Genomic DNA, 18,277 nt, shown 5'->3' on the forward strand with positions numbered 1-18,277 from the left:
AGTTTATTTGCATAGAGGTGTTTATAGTATTCTCTGATGGTAGTTTGTATTTCTGTGGGATCGGTGGTGATATCCCTGTTATCATTTTCTATTGTGGCAATTTGATTCTTATCTCTTTTCTTCTTTATTAGTCTTGCCAGCTGTCTATCAATTTTATTGATCTTTTCAAAAAACAAGCTCCTGGATTCATTGATTTTTTTGAAGGGTTTTCTTTGTGTCTCTATCTCCTTCACTTCTGCTCTGATCTTTGTTATTTTTTGCCTTCTGCTAGCTTTCCTATTTTAGAATAGGAATGTTTACAAATGTCTATACCACCACTGTACCTTGGAAGCAAATAACTTGTTTTTTGTTTTGTTTTGTTTTTGCAGGCTCAAAGCTGGAAGAACTTACCTTGAGTCTCAGATGAGACTCTGGATTTTGGGCTTCTAAGTTGTTACTGAAACAAGTTAAGACTTAGGATTATTGGATGGAATGATTGTATTTTGCATGTGAGAGGAACATGAGTTTTTAGATTCACCTGTGGAATGCTATGGTTTGGATTTGGTTTGTTCCCAGCAAAACTGAGATTAAAATTTGATCCCCTTTGTGATGGTCTTGGACGATGAGGTCTATGGGGTGGTGTGTGGGTCATAAGTGCTGGTACCCCATGAATGGATTAATGCTCTCCCTGGGGGCGAGTGAGTTCTCACTCGTGCAGGGATAGATTCATTCCTGCAACACAGCGTTATTTCTCTCTTGCTTCCTCAGTTTCTCTCTCTTGCTTCCTCTTTCACGATGTGATCTCTTTACGAACACCTTCTCTCCTCTGCTTTCTGCCATTAGTTGACACAGCCTGAGGCTTTCACCAGATGCAGCTGCCTAATCTTGAACCGTCTAGCCACAAGAATCATGAGCCAAATAAACCAATTTTCTTCATAAATTAACCAGCCTCATGTGTTCTATTATAGCAGCACAAAATGCACTAAGATGTACTAACAGTGTACCAGGATTTCTCCCTAGGTCCTTACTCCAAATTTTTGACATTTACCTTATGATATATTGCAACTCTACTTTAGGACCAGAGTTCTGTCCTAAGCCAGCTCTGTTTTATGCTATGGTCTTGTTGCTTTCTCTCCCATGGGCCCATGTCTTGATCCCTACTTCAGCCTAATGACTGGAATGCCACCTCTGTTTTCACTTACCTGCCTCACTACTGAGTATCAATTGCCTTCTGCATTCCTTGCCATGGTGCATTACTTATCCACTGGGATTCTGGGATCGTGTAGTAATGATTTCTGTTTCTTCCCAAAGATTTATACTCCCTTTCCTTTACAACATTATGTGATAATGTAACATTATTGCTGAGATGTGACTCACTACCCAGAAAGTACATTTCCTTCCCTGCCATCTTCCAATGAGTTGGAAACATAGAGCAATTTTGTCTAATATATATGTAAGAGATGTATGCTGCTTCCAACCCAGTTCATAAAACCTCCACAGAGCCAAGTGATATCACCATCCAGAGTAACTTGGTCCTGTTAAAGTGGCAGAACCTCTGTGAACTTGTGTCCTTGATTTACATTTTGAAGCATAAAGCCCTCTCTTTATGTGGGTGAAAAGCAAGCCTCTAGTCTATTATGCTCAGCCTAGGGTGTGCTTTGGGGGTTTATGTGGTATAGTAGACAGCTTTACATACTACTTTTTCCAAAAACCACTGAGGCCAACATGTTTTTTCAATTTGTTGAGCTTATGACCTTCTGAATAAACATTGTCCCACAGGTTCATCAGCCTCTCTGGAGTCTGCCACTGTTATCTGGTCCATTCTGCAACCTCTGCCTCACTCTCCTGGACTGATATGAGGCCAGGCTCTGTTTTTCTTCCCCTGTGGGTCAGTTTCATATTGACTTCAGCTGGGTCCCATACCTTATGCCATTTATCAAGCTATGGCATACTGAATGATATTTAGAAACCTACACTAGTTAGTGGGAAATATGGGGAAACCAATACCTCCATGGCCACAGGTCTGTGAACACTCTGTCCAAGCCGTCCACCCTGAGAGCTGACAGTTGACCACGCATTCCACCAAGCAGGGAATGCTCATTCTCTGGGGCTTCTCCAAATTATGCTGCAAATGGAAATGAAACACAACTTTATTGGAGAAATCACTCTTTAGTCAAATCACTGTCCTTTCATGGGAAAGACTCGCCTTTTCTCTGTGATAATAACCTTTCCATATTTCAGTGGGGAAGTATATCCTTTCTTATATAAATTGGTGACAATCATAGAAAATGATTGTCCTTTAATTACCAAATAAAAATTTGTCAGCCAAAATTTCTTTTTATAAAATCCTAAACTCTATTAGGCTGCCAGGAAAGCAGAGGCGTCTCATTACACAGAGATCTGTCCTGTTGCTCAATCAGCAAGGAACCAGAAAGACACTTCAACGCCAACTTCAGGCACTTTGTGCTTCTGAATAGGCCAAAAGTACATAGAGGGCCAACACAGAAAGCCAGCTAGGCTAGAAAATAAATAATGTGGAGATAAAAATACAATCAGCAACCCATCTAAAGTGTATAAAAAAGCCAGGGCTAAAAACAATCATGGTCGTAACGATGGGTCAAGTTGATGATACAGTTTATTTTTTTTCTTGTCCTCTCTGAAACCAGCATCTTGGCAAACCATACAAATTTTCTAATGGCCAAGGTAGCAGAGATCCTAGTGAAAGAATAAAGCACCTGAGAAACACAGAAGGAATGATAAAAAATTCTGCTCTAGGAATAACACACTATTTCTGTGCTTATTAGGAAAACTTTGACATTCAACATGTGTTATATGGTAGCAATATCCTTACCAAGCTAATATTAATGATTATAGTACAATGACTTGCCAAGTGGGTAAAATGGATACTATAATAATGAGACCTATAATCCATCTGAGATATATGGATATTCTAGTTTTGTTAATAATTTGAGATTGCTTTAAACTGGTATTTTTTACATATTTATTGGGCATATGGTATCTGGAAATCAGAGAAACTGACTTTCTGTTAATGAATAGTTTATATCTTTTTGTATCAAAAGAAAATACTCATTACATACACTAAATAAACAATGCTCACCTATTGGGAGTTGCAGATTAATGATTTTTTTCCCCTGAAACAGACAACTTCTTCAGAGGCTGATTAAATAAAATAAATGTTAAAATAAATCATGGTATACAGCATTCTGCCCTGTATCAGTCAGTTTCAGAATTTGACCAAATGGAGATCCATTTCAGATGTTCTGTTCTTAGGACTGGTGACGTAGTCTGCAGCTGCTCTGTTGGTTTAAAGAGCATGAGCGTGTTGTGACAAAACAGAGCGAAGTCAGGATAGGTGACAGAGGTTTGTTTTGTTTTAATTCCCACTGATGTATTCCACCTCTCTTAAGAGAAATGCCACCAATTTTCATTTTGCAAGTTCGTTAAAGAAGTTTCTGGGGAAACGTGAGTTAACTGGTCCCCTTTTTCCAATTTATCCAAAGACTGTTTCAGTGATTCTTGAAGTGTGATAGTATCTTTACTTCTACTAAACTGCCCCCATAGTGTTTTTCATTTATATGTTGGCAAGAAAATGCCAACTTCTTTGGAAAAGGTCTGACTATAGCTTTTGTCTGAACTCCATATAGTTTGGAACAGAGGAAAAAAAAGGAGGCTATAAAATTACAAAGATTCAGAACCCATTAATTTGAAACTTGGTAGGGATGCATTTTAATGTAGGTTGAAAAGAAAAGTCTCTGCTATTTATCCAAATATCATCTGCTTAAGCAAACTGACATGATTCTGTAATGGCAAGTGTCCATGTTCGTCTTCTATGCAAGGGACAGTATTATCACATATGCAAATGAATCACCTGTCCAATACAAAAGAATCACATTTAAATATTAAAGTCACCCAAGGTCAACAGTTTGGCAAACAAGTACAGTTAAATAACTTTTTATAAGTAATGAAAACATATATTTTTAATGAACCCATTTCTCCACTACAAAAATGACCTTTCCCAGTCATTTTGACTAAATTCAAACTAGTGAGCTATAACCATACTATACTGGCACCGCTTACTCTAACTGAACCTAACCTGAGATGAGAAGAAATCAGTCTGTTATCTATATTGGACATCATGGAACTGCAGACCAATATTAAGAAAAATAAAGCCTTGGATGTGAGATATGAATATAAACACAGTACCTGCTCACATTGGTCCACGCTGACTGGCTTGCCATCACTGCGCACACAGCTTAGCAGGCGGGTCCTGACGCCTTGACCACAGGGTGCGTTTTCACTCAGCTGGCATGTGCTCCACTCTACAGGCATAGGATCACCCACACTGAGTTTCAAAATTATGGCCATGTGAGCAAAATACAACAGATCTTTGATTATCTGCATTGGTGGAGAATAATCCACACATAATCCTAAAATCATTTCCAGGTAGCTTTGGGAAGCATCATGCAATGCCCTTATTGCAAAACGAACAAAAAACAAATACACACAAAAAAGCGAGTTACCTACTTAAATTTGCTTTCCAGAGATAAAGAGCCAATGGTTTGTTAGAAACCATCTCATGGCTGGCTGGAGTAGAAGAGGAAAGATACTAACCAGGATGGTAAAGAAAAATCACTTTAGAATCAACTATTTGTTGAGGATAACTGGAGAAAAAACAACCCAGAAATGATGCCAGTTGCTATGCTCCAGATGTTTGTGTACCCCTGCAAAATTCATATATTTAAATCCTAACCCTCTAGGTGATGGTATTTTGAGGGAGAACCTTTGGGGGTAATTAGAATATGAGAGCTGAGCTCTCATGAATGAAATTAGTGCCTTTATAAAGGAGGCCTAAGGGAGCTTGTTTGCGCCTTCCATCCTCTGAGGATGTAGCTAGAAGGCACTGTCTAGAGATACAGGCCCTCCTCACCAGACACTGAAGCTAGTAGCACCTTGATTTTGGACTTCCAGCCTCCAGAACTATAAGAAATACATTTATGTGTTTTATAAGCTACTTAGTCTATAGCAATTTGTTATAGCATCCAGGACAGACTAAGACACCAATCTTTTATGTAAACTTGAAAACATTTTCAATACTAAATCCAATCATTTAAACCATTTAGTGCATTTGACACAGAATAGTCAAAAGAGATGCTCCGGGAAAGAAAGAGGGAAAGGCACACAAAACTGTATGGACTGTTACAGAAACTGTATTTTTTCAGATTATTCTATCATGAGAAAAAGTTTTACAGATTTGGCTAGTCATACTACAAACTAGATGGTGAAGAATTAGAATAAATTATCCCAAAGTTAATTTGATTTTTAAACAACAGTTATTTTTGGTGTCAGTAGAAAGGAAGACCCTTGGTCATATAAAAACTCTTTAAAGAAATTTTCCATATTGGTAGATGATCTAATAGTTTAATAGGAATAGAATAGCAAACCCATGTATAGTAAAATCAGTGTTTCAAAGATATGCTCTTCCAATAAAGCAAGTTTTATTGTATTTCTGAAACAGTACTATAAAAACCAGAGATCTCTTCTCTAAAGAAAAAGGACAAATACACCAGGTCATCTTTACCCACGAAGACAATCAGACAGCCCCCCAGAAGTCACTATGAGGTTTTCCACAAGAGGAATCTCAGCAGAGCCAACATGGCTGTGGTGAGGATTTTTTTTTTTTCTTTCAGAAAAGGCAATTGCTTTGCCTCTGCAGGCATGTGGTGGTTTGGTTGTCAGTATTGAATTCAATGCTGTGACTTAACATGGTTCCATATTTTGTAGCATTATGGAATGTCTGCTGCTGCAGGGAATGGCAAGTAGCAGATCAATGTAACTATACCAGTCCTCTGGTTTTAGACACTGAGCACTGTGGTGCCTGGAAAATTACTGAGCAGCGGCCAAACAGCTAGAGTGATTTAACTCCCAGTGCCTCGAAAACATCCCTGACCAGTCAGTCGTAGCATTCATTCTTATTCAGACCCATACAGAAAGTACCTTACAAGCTCAGATTTCTGAAATAATAAAAGGCATAAAAGAGCCAAATTCTATCACAGTATGATTACATTCTTCTCTCAATGGTAAATTATTCTCTGCTACTTATTTTTGTTGTTTCAGTTTATCATGGCTTAAATCAACATTTTGCTGAAATGTTGCCAAATCTTTCTAAGCTTCTCTTACTACAGAGATTTTATGTGGCCTTGCTGATTCTACATGCCAAGAGTGGGCATTTCTTTCTGTGAGGGGATACTAGAAACATGAAGTCCTCAGGCTTTTATGCAATACACTCACACATTCTACTCTCCATTCTTAATCTTGAGAATGAAAACCCACGCAAAAATTCTCTCATTAGTCAATGTTCAGGGAGAACGACAAGGTCATAGATTTTAACTGTACCTGTTAGATTGTACTGGAACTGGAAGCAATTTTCATTCAGGAGGCAAGGCTGCACCTGTGAGTCTTCAGCACAAGTCCTTGAGTTCAGTGATGGTCTTAGCAGGTGGCGAGTTCTTCTCTGCATTGTGTGGGGATCGCATGACTATTAAAATCAGAGTAGGAAAAGTTGACTGTGGGCAAGTTATTTGATAAATTATATAAGATATACAGGTATAAGTAGGCACATATGTAACAATATAGGGAATAGATTATCTAGAGGGTTAAACATATTACTTAGAAAATGAAACCATTCTGTGAATGATTATAAATTCTTTTTCTCCACCTGACAACTCTTTTGTTTATCCTGTGTTGCCTTGAAGGCTACATTTCTATCTCCCGTATATAATTAAGCACACAGAGACTATTTCTATCATTTAAACTCACACTGTACTCTCAAATGGTCTGCAACAATGTAAGAGATCCGTATATTTTGAATGTTTAAATGCTTTTTTTTTAAAAAAAGGAAGAAACTGCCCTGTGACCTCAGATAGTCTAGACTAATAAAAATAATCACACGAAAATTTTCATGAGAAAATCATTTTTTAAACACTAGAACACAGAGATATAGAAAAGGAATTATAAAATCAACATTGCCAATACACTAGAACCTTCTTCTTATTTGGGAATGCCTTTGGTCCACAGAGCATGGACAACTGCATGCTGTTGCCCTTCTGGCAAAATTAATGTGAAAATGTGAACTCCAAAGATATCCTGCAAATATCATGATACCTGTGGCTCCACATGTCCTCCTGTAGCCTCAGTTCCTATAATGTTCTTGACCCAGGTCAACCGGCCTGCCAGATTTCATCCAGCTGGTCTACCCACAGTGGGCCTTCAAGCTCCTCCTACTGGAACAATCTTCTTTCCACTGTCCTCCAAATCCTATTCACCGTTTTCAGAACACTAATCAAGCCTCACTCCTGTCAGTCTTTTTTCTAACAATACCATGTTCTTCTCTTCCTTTTTGAGCAAACTTCCACTCATGCTTAGGAAATTCTGTATAGAACTGCTTCTAAACACATATACATACATATATCCTCAGGTGCTAACCTTTCTTTGCATCGTCATTCTGTTTCTTCATCACCCTGCCTCTTACTTTCTTTACAAATTCCTTTAGGGCATGTTGGATCATGGCTTCTACTTCTCATGTCACTCCCTGAAAGTCTTAATATCAATTATATGTCATAGTTTTTCAACAAATACCATTAAACATGTTCACAACATGCAATCCCAGACCCTCAATCTAACAAGGCCCATAGATTCTTAAGTCATGGGAAAAATAAAAGTCTCTGGATGAAGATCATCAAATCACCAATTTGTTTTTTATTCCTATTCCTCTTTCAGATATAGTAGTAAAGAACAAAACCTGTACACTGAGTCTTGGCTATGAACCAAAATTATTATGTTGGATTGCACTAAATTATGCAAAAAGCATGCCACAAATTTTTCTTCTAATTGTAAAAGTTTGGACCATTGATACACATTCACTATCCATGTGATTTTGTATTTGGATCTGTCAGTACTTATAATTTTATACTTAATTGAATCAAATTGTCTCTGGATAATCAAGAAGGGCCCATGAAACCAAGCAATTATTCTTAATTATCTGCACATGAATTCCATGCTAAATGCTTACCAATAATTTATTACTATTTTACCAATTAATTTGAATGCTTCTTTTCATGTGGCAGAATAATAACAAATGATTTGTCAATAAAATAAAATGAAAGTATCTTGGTAGATACTCCTGATTAGTGCTTTCCTACATTTCTATCTTATAAAGTAATCAATTAATGTCTGAAACAAGTGAATACATGTAAAGGCTTAGGTACCTGCTTAGTGTAAGCTATCAAGTAAAAGAGAAAATAAAACATACACACATCAATCAAATTACTATGTAACCTTGAACAATTCACTTATATACTCTAAACCTTAGTTCCGCATCTAAACCTAGATGAGAAAGAAGAATGGGGATGGGATGAAATTTGATAAGATTTAAGAATTTTCTTCCTCAGATCTCACAGTCCATATGTGTATAAGTCTGATGGGTATAGTTCTAAAATATCTTCTTGAGGTAATCCACATTTCATATCATATAGTTTCGGATAATTAGATATTAATATAAAGAAAACCAACACTGCACCTTACTCCCCTACTAAATTTCTTCCCATAGAAACAGGCAAAGAGGATTGCGTAGGTGACTGAAATCCATGAACGTTATTCAGCCTCATCTCAGGCAGTATTTTCACACTTCATCTTATAAAAATTCTCCTGGTGCTGCTAACAAGTGATAGATTACTGTTTCTCCTTATTTCTTTCTAATAGCTATTTATAGAAAGTTTAATGTTAGTGTTTTTATCCTTATTTCTTTCTCTCTATTAGCTGTTTATACAAAGTCCATAAAATAATGAATTATCCACAAGAGAGATGGAGGAGTGTGAGGATAAGTGAAAAAAGAAGAGAAAGGATGTTTACATCTATCTGGATGATTTCTTTATTAGATCAAGACTCCTCAAATACAATTCTGGATCTTCTCTTCACTAGAGTAATTATATAAAGACATATTGTCAATTTCCTGCATATAGAAGTGGGAAAATGATGTGTGAATAACTAACCAAAAGTCAACTTTGGACCAGTTTTATTTTTAAAAAATCAAGGTTATATAGCTAATGTTTATTTGCTAGGGAAGAAGATGATCCAGTTAGAACCAGTTAGTGTCTAGTACAGAAACCACTTCATGACTTACCACTTTTGTAAAGCAGCATTTACCTTAAAGTTCAATCTTCCCTTATGACATTATGCCTTCACGTATTTTGTTATCTCTAGAAGCAAAGGCTTTTGCCTGATTTAAATACTTGTATTCATATCCCTCAAGATGATGTGCTTTCTGGTAAACAGCACACTTTCTATGAAGGAGTCTTGTCAAAGAGTAATGAAGCCTTGATATCCAACTTCCAATTTACAGGAAATTCAAGGATAAAGGAACATGTTAAACCTCACCATGCAGATGCAATTCACGAAAGAGAGACTGAAAATGTTTATAGGACAGGTGGCCTGTTTCCTCACCAATAAATTACTATGAAGGTGGAAAACAAGCAAGGGGAGGAGAAGCTAGGTTAAAAGGGATTTAAAGACATATCTAAAGACAGAACTAAGTGATCATGTTTGAACCACTCTGGTTTTAGACCTGTAAGGAGAAGTAAGGAAAAGACTACCATAGACATCAGGGCAGAATTTACTTTTGAGGGAAGCAAGGAAGTTATAATCAGGAGGAAGTTATGAAGCTCTTCCTTCCAAGTAGCTGGGAAGGTTCTGCCACCTGGGTGACTGTTACAAGGGTATTCGGCTAATAATGATTTAACTGTATATTTGTTAAATATATAGTTTATTTGTTCTGCATCTGTGTCCTAATCAATTTTGAAGAAGTTAAAACAATCTTTCTCTCATTGTTCTTGGAAAATGTAAGATTATTTTCATTATGAGATTTGATAGTTTCCTGACAACCATCTTTTCCAAAGTGTGTTTTCTATAGTGTGTTAAGAGGTGCCAAGAGAGAAAACCAGGGTTCCTAGTCAAATATAATGAGAAAACATTGACCTAATAGTGCTAAACAAGGATTTTTTGCAATAGAACTTAATGATGTTTGGCGGTCTGCTATTTGTTATTAAAATCTATTTTCTTTTTTCATTGTTGGCACAAGACTGGATCATACATCCCAGCCTTCTTTGCAGTTAAGTGACCATGTTACTGAGTTCTGATAAATGACAAATAAATGGGAGGTCTTATGTGACACTTCCACTCCTGATGCTAAATCCCACTTGTCATCCTCCAACCTGCACTGGCTCCCTCCAGAGAGCTGGAATAGGGGTAACCAGAATTACATTGGAAGTCAAGCTTGAAGACAGCACACCCACTATGGGCTTGGGCCTCAGAGTGATGCATGTAACAGATTCAGATTACCCTTTCCACAGCTGGAAAACTCACTTTGGACTGTTTTCTGGGTGATCAGCAAAAATTACATTGCATTTGAACCATTATAATTTGGGGCTATGTGTTTTGATAAATTATCTATAACTAGTACACTGTACATGGTGACTCTTGAAGAGTCTCAAACTTTTATCTTTCAATTTACTACACTGTACATGGTGACTCTTGAAGAGGTTCAAATTTTTATGTTTCAATTTAGCATTTCATGTTATATAATTTGAATTACAGATTTAAGACACATGAATGTGAAATCATTGTAAATTACAAAGTTATTAATTTATTATCTGTATGCATCACTTGGTCTCCTTGAAAATTTTTCTATTAAGATTTACACTCATTTTAAACAAATAGTTTTTGAAAATACATTAAATGCAAGACACCACACCAATGAATAAAACATCATCTAAGGAAGAATTTTCTTTTTATAGTCTGGAGTTTCAAGAGATCATACCTTGTCTCCCCAAAAGACTTACAATTACACTTTAAAAGAACATACTAGGGATTTAAAAGGAAATGGAGCTATTTCACCCTCCATACAAAACAAAAGAACTTACTAAGTTGCCTCTGAGAAAGTTAATTTACTAATTTTTTATACGTGTTGGAAGATAAGGTGGCAGGTGGGTGAGGTTAGTCTTAGTCATCCAAATAAGTGTTTTTTTGTTTGTTTTGTTTTTTTCAAACTTCAAGCCATTACATATTATTGGGTTGTGAAAACAATATTAGTAACTAATAATTCTGTAGTGTTTACTATATGTCAGTCACCATTCTAAGTTCTTTAACTCATTTCATCCTTATAACTGCCTTATAAGGTAGATATATTATTATTCCCATGTTACTGATGGCAAAGAGAGGTTAAGCAATTTCATCAAGATCACACAGTTACAGGCAGAGCCAAGATTCCAACCCTATCAGCCTTGTGAGTACATGTTTTTAATCATGCCATCTTGGTTCTCAATTTAGTGGGTAAAAGCCAGCAATATTAAAACTGATAGGGCATAGCATAGTAAACATCTGTCATATACTCAGGGTAAAAATTATTTCAAAAAATTATATATATATATTCATAACATCTATAGGTAAACAATGATTTGTGTGTTTTTTGAGATATAAAACACATTTTTATAGTAGACCATGGTCAAAAATGATTAAAGGCCACTAATGTAATGATAAATTCTTATCAAAAGAATTTTTCCATTACATAGACTGTGATGATCATTATTGCAAAACTGTTTTCATTATAAAGGTTTGCTTGTCTTTTTTTGGTGCGTTTTGCTATAAGCTATAACTTTTTTATTTTTTATTTTTTATTTATTATTATTATTATTATTATTATTATTATACTTTAAGTTTTAGGGTACATGTAGTGCACATGTACCCTAAAGCTATAACTTTTAAAAAGAAGTGGATGTTCACTCTATTTTCTCTCTAGAATATTTCTCTATAAGATGAAATGGTTTTCTTCTTTAAATGCCAGAATTAATTTCAGAACAATACAATCATCAAATTAAGTTTGTACCTAGAAAATAATTTGCTTTCAATTATATGACATCTAAAGCAAAAAAAAAATGTGATTCTTAAATGTAAACTTGTCAGACAAATTAATTTTTTAGGCATATCTCTTCCCATAGAAATGGGTATGGAGTTAGGTTGGTGTCTGCAGCCTATCTAGATAAATTAGACTTAACTAGAGAAGAAGCAAAAGCTAGTGTCTGAGTCAACTCTTCATGTGTTTAGAATATTTCCTTTCACAGGGTTCTTTGTGACCGAATGTGAAGTAGGATCAAAACTCAAAAACTGTTGTTGACCATGGGCTCACACGTATCAATATTGGCCATGAGGTAGAAGAAAGTAGAACCGAAGGGGGTACTCCAGCAGTCCAGGTGCAGAAAGCATTCCACTAACTATATTTCAACTCGCCCCTGCTAATGCCCTGGGGCTTTTTTTACCCTAGCCATGCCTTCCATGGATACTCTCAATACTAGAAAAGTCATTCTTCAAGTGTGGTCCCAGGACCAGCAGCATCAACATCACCTGGCAACTTGTTAGAAATACAAATTATTGGGTCCCATCCCATTCTAGATCCACTAAATCAAAAACCCTAGGGTAAAAAAAGACAAAAGAAAAATCTACTTCGGGGTTTGGATTCGGCAATCTTGTTTTAATGAGTCCTCTAGGTGGTTCTAATGCATGTTCTAGTTTTAAAACCAATGCCCTCAAACCATTGTCTCTGAACTTTATGTGCACAATAAGAAACTGATACCCCATCCCCAGCATCCTCTTCTAATCTTTCCCATCTCTGTTAATGGCAACTCCAACAATCTAGAGGCTCAGGTCAAAAAATTTGGAATCAATTTTGACTCCCTTATTTTTCTTACACCTCACAACCCAAACCTGAGCAAATCCTTTCAGCTCCATCTTCAAAGTAGAATGCACAACCCATCTACCTCTCACCATTTGTGCCACTCCTATCCTGGTAAAAGTCACTATCACTCTTCACTTAGATTATAACAATAACCTAATAAGTGACTCCAATCTTCCCATTCTACAGATTATGTTGACCTCTGGGGCCAGAACTATCTTCTTAAAATAGCTCAGTTCAGATTATTTAATTCCTCTCTTCCATACCCTTAAATGACTTCCCGACTTAGTGAAAACCAAGTCCATTTCTATGCCTACAAAGTTATACACAATCGGGTCCAGCATTATATCTGAATGCTCATAGCCTGCTTACACAATCTGCCCATTCACCTCCTTACACTATCTGCTTACACCTCATTCACCACTCTGGCCTCTGTGTTGTTCTTGGAGAGCTCCAAGCATTTCCTTGCCCCAGGGCCTTGATCTTGCTGTTCCCTCTGCCTGCAATGCTCTTCCTCCAGTACCTGCATGACTTGCTGCTTTATTTGCTTCTGGTCACCACTGCTCAAAGCCTTCTCTATTAGAAAGGCCTTCTCTGATCATGCTACGTAAAAATATCAGCAACTCTTCCATGTTACTCCTTGTCTTCCTACATATTTTTCTTCTCCATATCATTTATCGCTACCTCATATTCTATATATTAATTTGGTGCTTCTGGTGTGTTTTTTTCTTTTAAATTTTATCTTTCCCCTAATAGGCTCATGGGCTTCAGAGATACTCGACAAATAGATTTCAACAGACTGTGTGTGTTAGTGAGTAACAACGCAAGCTTTGCAAGGGCAGTCTGGCCTTTCAATTGTCTCAAGTAGAGAGAATATTTATCACTTAGCCTCCCCAGGGGGTTGAGATATCTAATGAGTTTAATGAGATTAATGAATGTGTATCCTGAATTCCTGGGAGTTTTGGATTCTGCAAGTGCAGTGCACTCTTATCATTAATGCATTTTACATAGGTAAAAAGATAGCATACAACACAAGAATGTTTACTATAACATCAATGCAAACCTGATTGAAACACTATAAACTAATCTGGTCAGTTAGAAGGGCCGGAGGTTCAGATTTCTGGGGTCCTTCAGTGAAGACTGTCTCTTCCTATACTTTACCTTAATTTTAAGGAATTTAACAAGGCATACATATCTGTGCATAGAGGAATAGCTCCTTACAGCTTCCACTGGTCTTTTAAGAAATAAATGGATAATAGTGAGGGAAACTAAAACTATATTCTGGGTGCTATGCTATTCCCCAAATAATAGCAACAGGAAACATTTAAAAATGTCAATACATACCTAGAACTGTGCTGAACATTCCATATTTATTATCTCACACATCCCTTCAACCTCCCAACGAGCTAGGTGTACTTTTAATATCCTTGTTTTTACAGATAATGAAATTAAAGATCAAAGAACATAACAAGTTTATAGTAGATATCTAAGCTGGGATTTCAATCTGGGAGGTCTAATTTGCTCCTCAGTAACTGTTACACTTGTAAAGCACTGGTGCTTGTGGAGTACGTTGAGTTGAAGATAACTGGTTAAAAAAAAAAGCACCACAGAGCTGTATTGTGATTGCAGTTATTGTAATCTGAAAAGCATTTAGTATGGACAATGGTAATTAGAGATTGGGAAAGAGAGGGAACAGACACAAGGAACTATAGCTTATAAGCTAATCAAAAAGCAAGATAAATCACAGGCTAAAGAATGAGAGAGCCAAGCTAGGAATAGAACAATAAATAAGGCTTGCTGCCTGCCTTTGAGGAGCCCACAGTTCACAAAAGATGCTCCCAGTCTAGGGGCCTGGATTGTCAGATTTAGAGTTAATTGGAAGGAGAAGTGCCAGATACATGTGTTAGTATTAACGGGACTGACAAGACCAGGGGCAAAAGCTATGATATCATCAAGATGATATAACGTTCCTGGTAAGACTTTGCTGGCCTACTGCAAAGAGGAAGTTAGGATGATGCATAAATGTCAGTAGATTTTTTGCTTAGCTAAGTTATTTGGGTGAAGATTTTATAATAGGCAGGGACATCCTCACATAGTCTTTCTGTCTGATATTTTATGACACTAAGGAGTTGTGAAGTTGCATATTTACAATCCAGTCAAAGGTTTTGGAACAGATAAATGATGTATGGCATATCCAATCACAGAAATCGAGGCTGTCACCTGTTTATATTACAGTTGGAGCTTGGGAGTGAAGAAAAAATATGACCAAGTACAAGCCAAAATGCTGGGCTGAATTCTCCAAAGATGTCAGTTATCTGGCATTGAGAGAGGAAGAAAGAGATGTAAGAGAAATGATCCTCAAATGCAATACAGTCTGGATCCTGTAATCAAAAAAATATAAACACTATAAAGGACATTATTGAGACCCATGAGAACTACAAATATGGACTACAGACTAGTTATGAGTATTGCATCGAGGCTGAATTTTTAAACCATGTTGTGATTATGTTAGAAAATATCCCTGTATTTAGGATTACATACTAAATTATCAATATTAAGGGATAAAATGGATGACGCCTACAACATATACTGAAATGGTTCAGAAAACAGAATAGTTGTGTGTGTATGTGTGTGTTTGGAAGGTCTGTGTAGAGACATAGAAATAGAGATATACAGAAAAAGACCTAGACATAGAGGTAAGCATATGTGGTAAACTTAATAATTGGTGGTGCAAATTTTATGTAAATGAGTTTTGGAAATTTTTTCAATGAGAGAAATATAAATGGCACTGGAACACCAATATTAGAAGACACTAATGAATAACACGAGTGAAGTCTTACCAGGAATGTTATATCGTCTTAATGATATCATAGCTTTTGCCCCTGCTCTTGTCAGTCCCGTTATATTAAAACATGTATCGGGCACTTCTCCTTCCAATTAACTCTAAATCTGACAGCCAGGCCCCTAGACTGGGAGCATCTTTTGTGAACTGTGGTTTCCTCAAAGGCAGGCAGCAAGCCTTATTCATATTTATCTATATGCCACCCAAAGGGTCCTTAGGTGACAGTTGCTATTTGAAATAAGGGCACACAAAACTCTTAATCTCAATCTCAGTTTCCCTCTCTCCTTTCACTTTCTCTCTCTTTCCTTTCCTCCTCCTCCTCCTTCTTTTCCTTCCCATGCAATGCTTACTTCTCTTTCTTTATCCTAAGCCCCAGCCATTCAAGAACCAAATTTAAAGTCGAGCCAAAGTAGCCGATAAATTGCTTGAGGCCTCTTGGTCTGTGAGGAGTCCCGGAATAATATCTGGAATGAGACTCCCAGGACAAAAATTCCAGTCTCTGCCAGCAGAGTAGGGGTACTGGGTATTTCTCTAGACCCCAGAAAAGTAGAAGGGGCCACTTCTATGACATTTCTGTTTTAATATTTGTGCACCCTCCATTCCCACTCCCTACCAAACCAAAGAAAAGGGGCCAAACAATGGATCTAGAATGTGTTTGGGATTTCACGCTTCACCTTTTCCTTTCTTCTTCCACCAAAGAATGCAGGGCCCCTTTCCTCTCAGGTTAGCCAAAGCCACTCGATCTGCTCTTAGAAGAGGTGTTATCCAGTTGCATACTTGGGGCTAGCAACATAGGGGCCCCCACATGGGACTTCGATCTAGGTCCATTCTTTCTAGTCACATTGTTGTTCTGGGCTCTCCTCATACAGGATGTATTCTTTCATTTTTTTCCTCTTTCCTCATCACTCTCCTACGCCACTTTGCCTAACTCGCCCTTACCCACCTCTCAGGTTTCCAGAAAAACGTTCTCTTCCTGAAAGATGTCACTGATCTTTCCAGGGGTTAGAAAATGTGCCATTATCCAGGTGTGGTGGCTCACGCCTGTAATCCCAGCACTTTGGGAAGCCAAGGTGGGTGGATCATGAGGTAGGAGATTGAGACCATCCTGGCTAACATGATGAAACCCCGTCTCTACTAAAAATACAAAAAATTAGCTGGGCATGGTGGCACGCGCCTGTAATCCCAGCACTTTGGGAAGCCAAGGTGGGTGGATCACAAGGTAGGAGACTGAGACCATCCTGGCTAACACGGTGAAACCCCGTCTCTACTAAAAATACAAAAAAATTAGCTGGGCGTGGTGGCAAGCACCTGTAACCCCAGCTACTCAGGAGGCTGAAGCAGGAAAATTGCTTGAACCAGGGAGGTGGAGGTTGCAGTGAGCCGAGATCGCACCACTGCACTCCAGCCTGGCGACAGAGCGGGACTCCGTCTCAAAAAAAAAAAAAAAAAAAGTGCGAAGTGCCAATATATGCTATTTTAATACCCTTGGCTTTTTTACTTTTAACACTATGGCTCTGCTGAGATTGATCTGGAATTTCCTGTATATCTCAGTAGACTGTATGTTCCTTGGGGACAAGGTCTCTTCATCATACCACTGATGTCTACCATAATACCTGTTACATAGCAGGTAGTTAATATTAGTCAAACACACAATATTTACAACTGATTTTTGTACTTACGTGCCTGACGCTGTTAAGTGATTTACATGTATTAATCCTCACACTGGCCTCTGAGTTGTGCACTATTACTCCAATTTTCCAGACATATTGAGGTTAAATTACTTGCCCAAAGTGCCAGTGTGAAGGAGTATACAGACATGAAAGGAGATAGGGTAAAAAGGAGAATGTGATGAGTTTGGGTTGTTTCTAAATCTTAAACTTATTTTCCACAATTGTTTACTCAGCATCACTATGTACTTGCCTCTCAAAATAGAAATTAGCATCTGGAAAACAAGACATGCAGCCAAATTGAGAAGGTCCATTTTGTCCACAGGCCTTATTGAAATGTGAACAGAATCTGGGAGGTGAAAAGATGCTCTCTATAGAATTTATGCTTATTAGCTAATTTGAAGGTCAAAATACCCAAAGGACTTGTATGTGCAATTTCAGAATTATTATTATTATATTATTTTTCTACTAGTACAACCATACCAAAAAAGTAATGATTTAGAAATCCTACAAATAAATATTAAGAACTAAGAAATACTACTGGGATATAATAAATCTAATATAGCCAAATATATCACATACTTCTTTAAGAAATCACAGTTTGCATAATGTTATTCATAGATACTTTTTAAGGTGATAGTTATATTGTACCCAAAATGGAAAAGATATTAGAAAAGACTTGGAAAGAAACATGTAAATTTTTAAAAAGTTGAAGTGTGTGCAAAACTCAACAAGAGATCAGTGTGCCCAGTATGACTCATCAGTAGTGATATTTTATGGAGAGGGTCCCTGGCAACTGACACTGTGAGGTTCCATGGGAATAAGTGAATTTTTACATTCTTTTTCCAGATAAGCAATTTTTGGGATTAAAATGATGCAAAAGAGGACTTCTAGGATAACCTAGACGACAGATACATGTTAAAATTCAAAGCAAAAATCTGGCCTTTTCTTCTTAGACATGAAACACACATATTAGATGAAATAAAAATC

At 37.1% G+C, this 18,277-nt stretch overlaps 1 protein-coding gene across 1 annotated transcript in view; it reads right to left on the reverse strand.

The window, feature by feature from the left end:
• THSD7B (thrombospondin type 1 domain containing 7B) overlaps positions 1–18,277 on the reverse strand; it is a 914,353-nt gene that overhangs the window by 54,864 nt on the left and 841,212 nt on the right. Inside the window, exons 18-20 of the mRNA XM_024927960.4 lie at positions 6,394–6,535; positions 4,204–4,319; positions 1,987–2,104 (exon numbers count right to left, since the gene is read on the reverse strand). Coding sequence (XP_024783728.3) covers positions 1,987–2,104; positions 4,204–4,319; positions 6,394–6,535 — 376 coding nt within the window. The remainder of the gene's footprint in view (positions 1–1,986; positions 2,105–4,203; positions 4,320–6,393; positions 6,536–18,277) is intronic.

Source organism: Pan paniscus, chromosome 13 (assembly GCF_029289425.2).
Source record: "Pan paniscus chromosome 13, NHGRI_mPanPan1-v2.0_pri, whole genome shotgun sequence".
Classification (NCBI taxonomy): domain Eukaryota; kingdom Metazoa; phylum Chordata; class Mammalia; order Primates; family Hominidae; genus Pan; species Pan paniscus.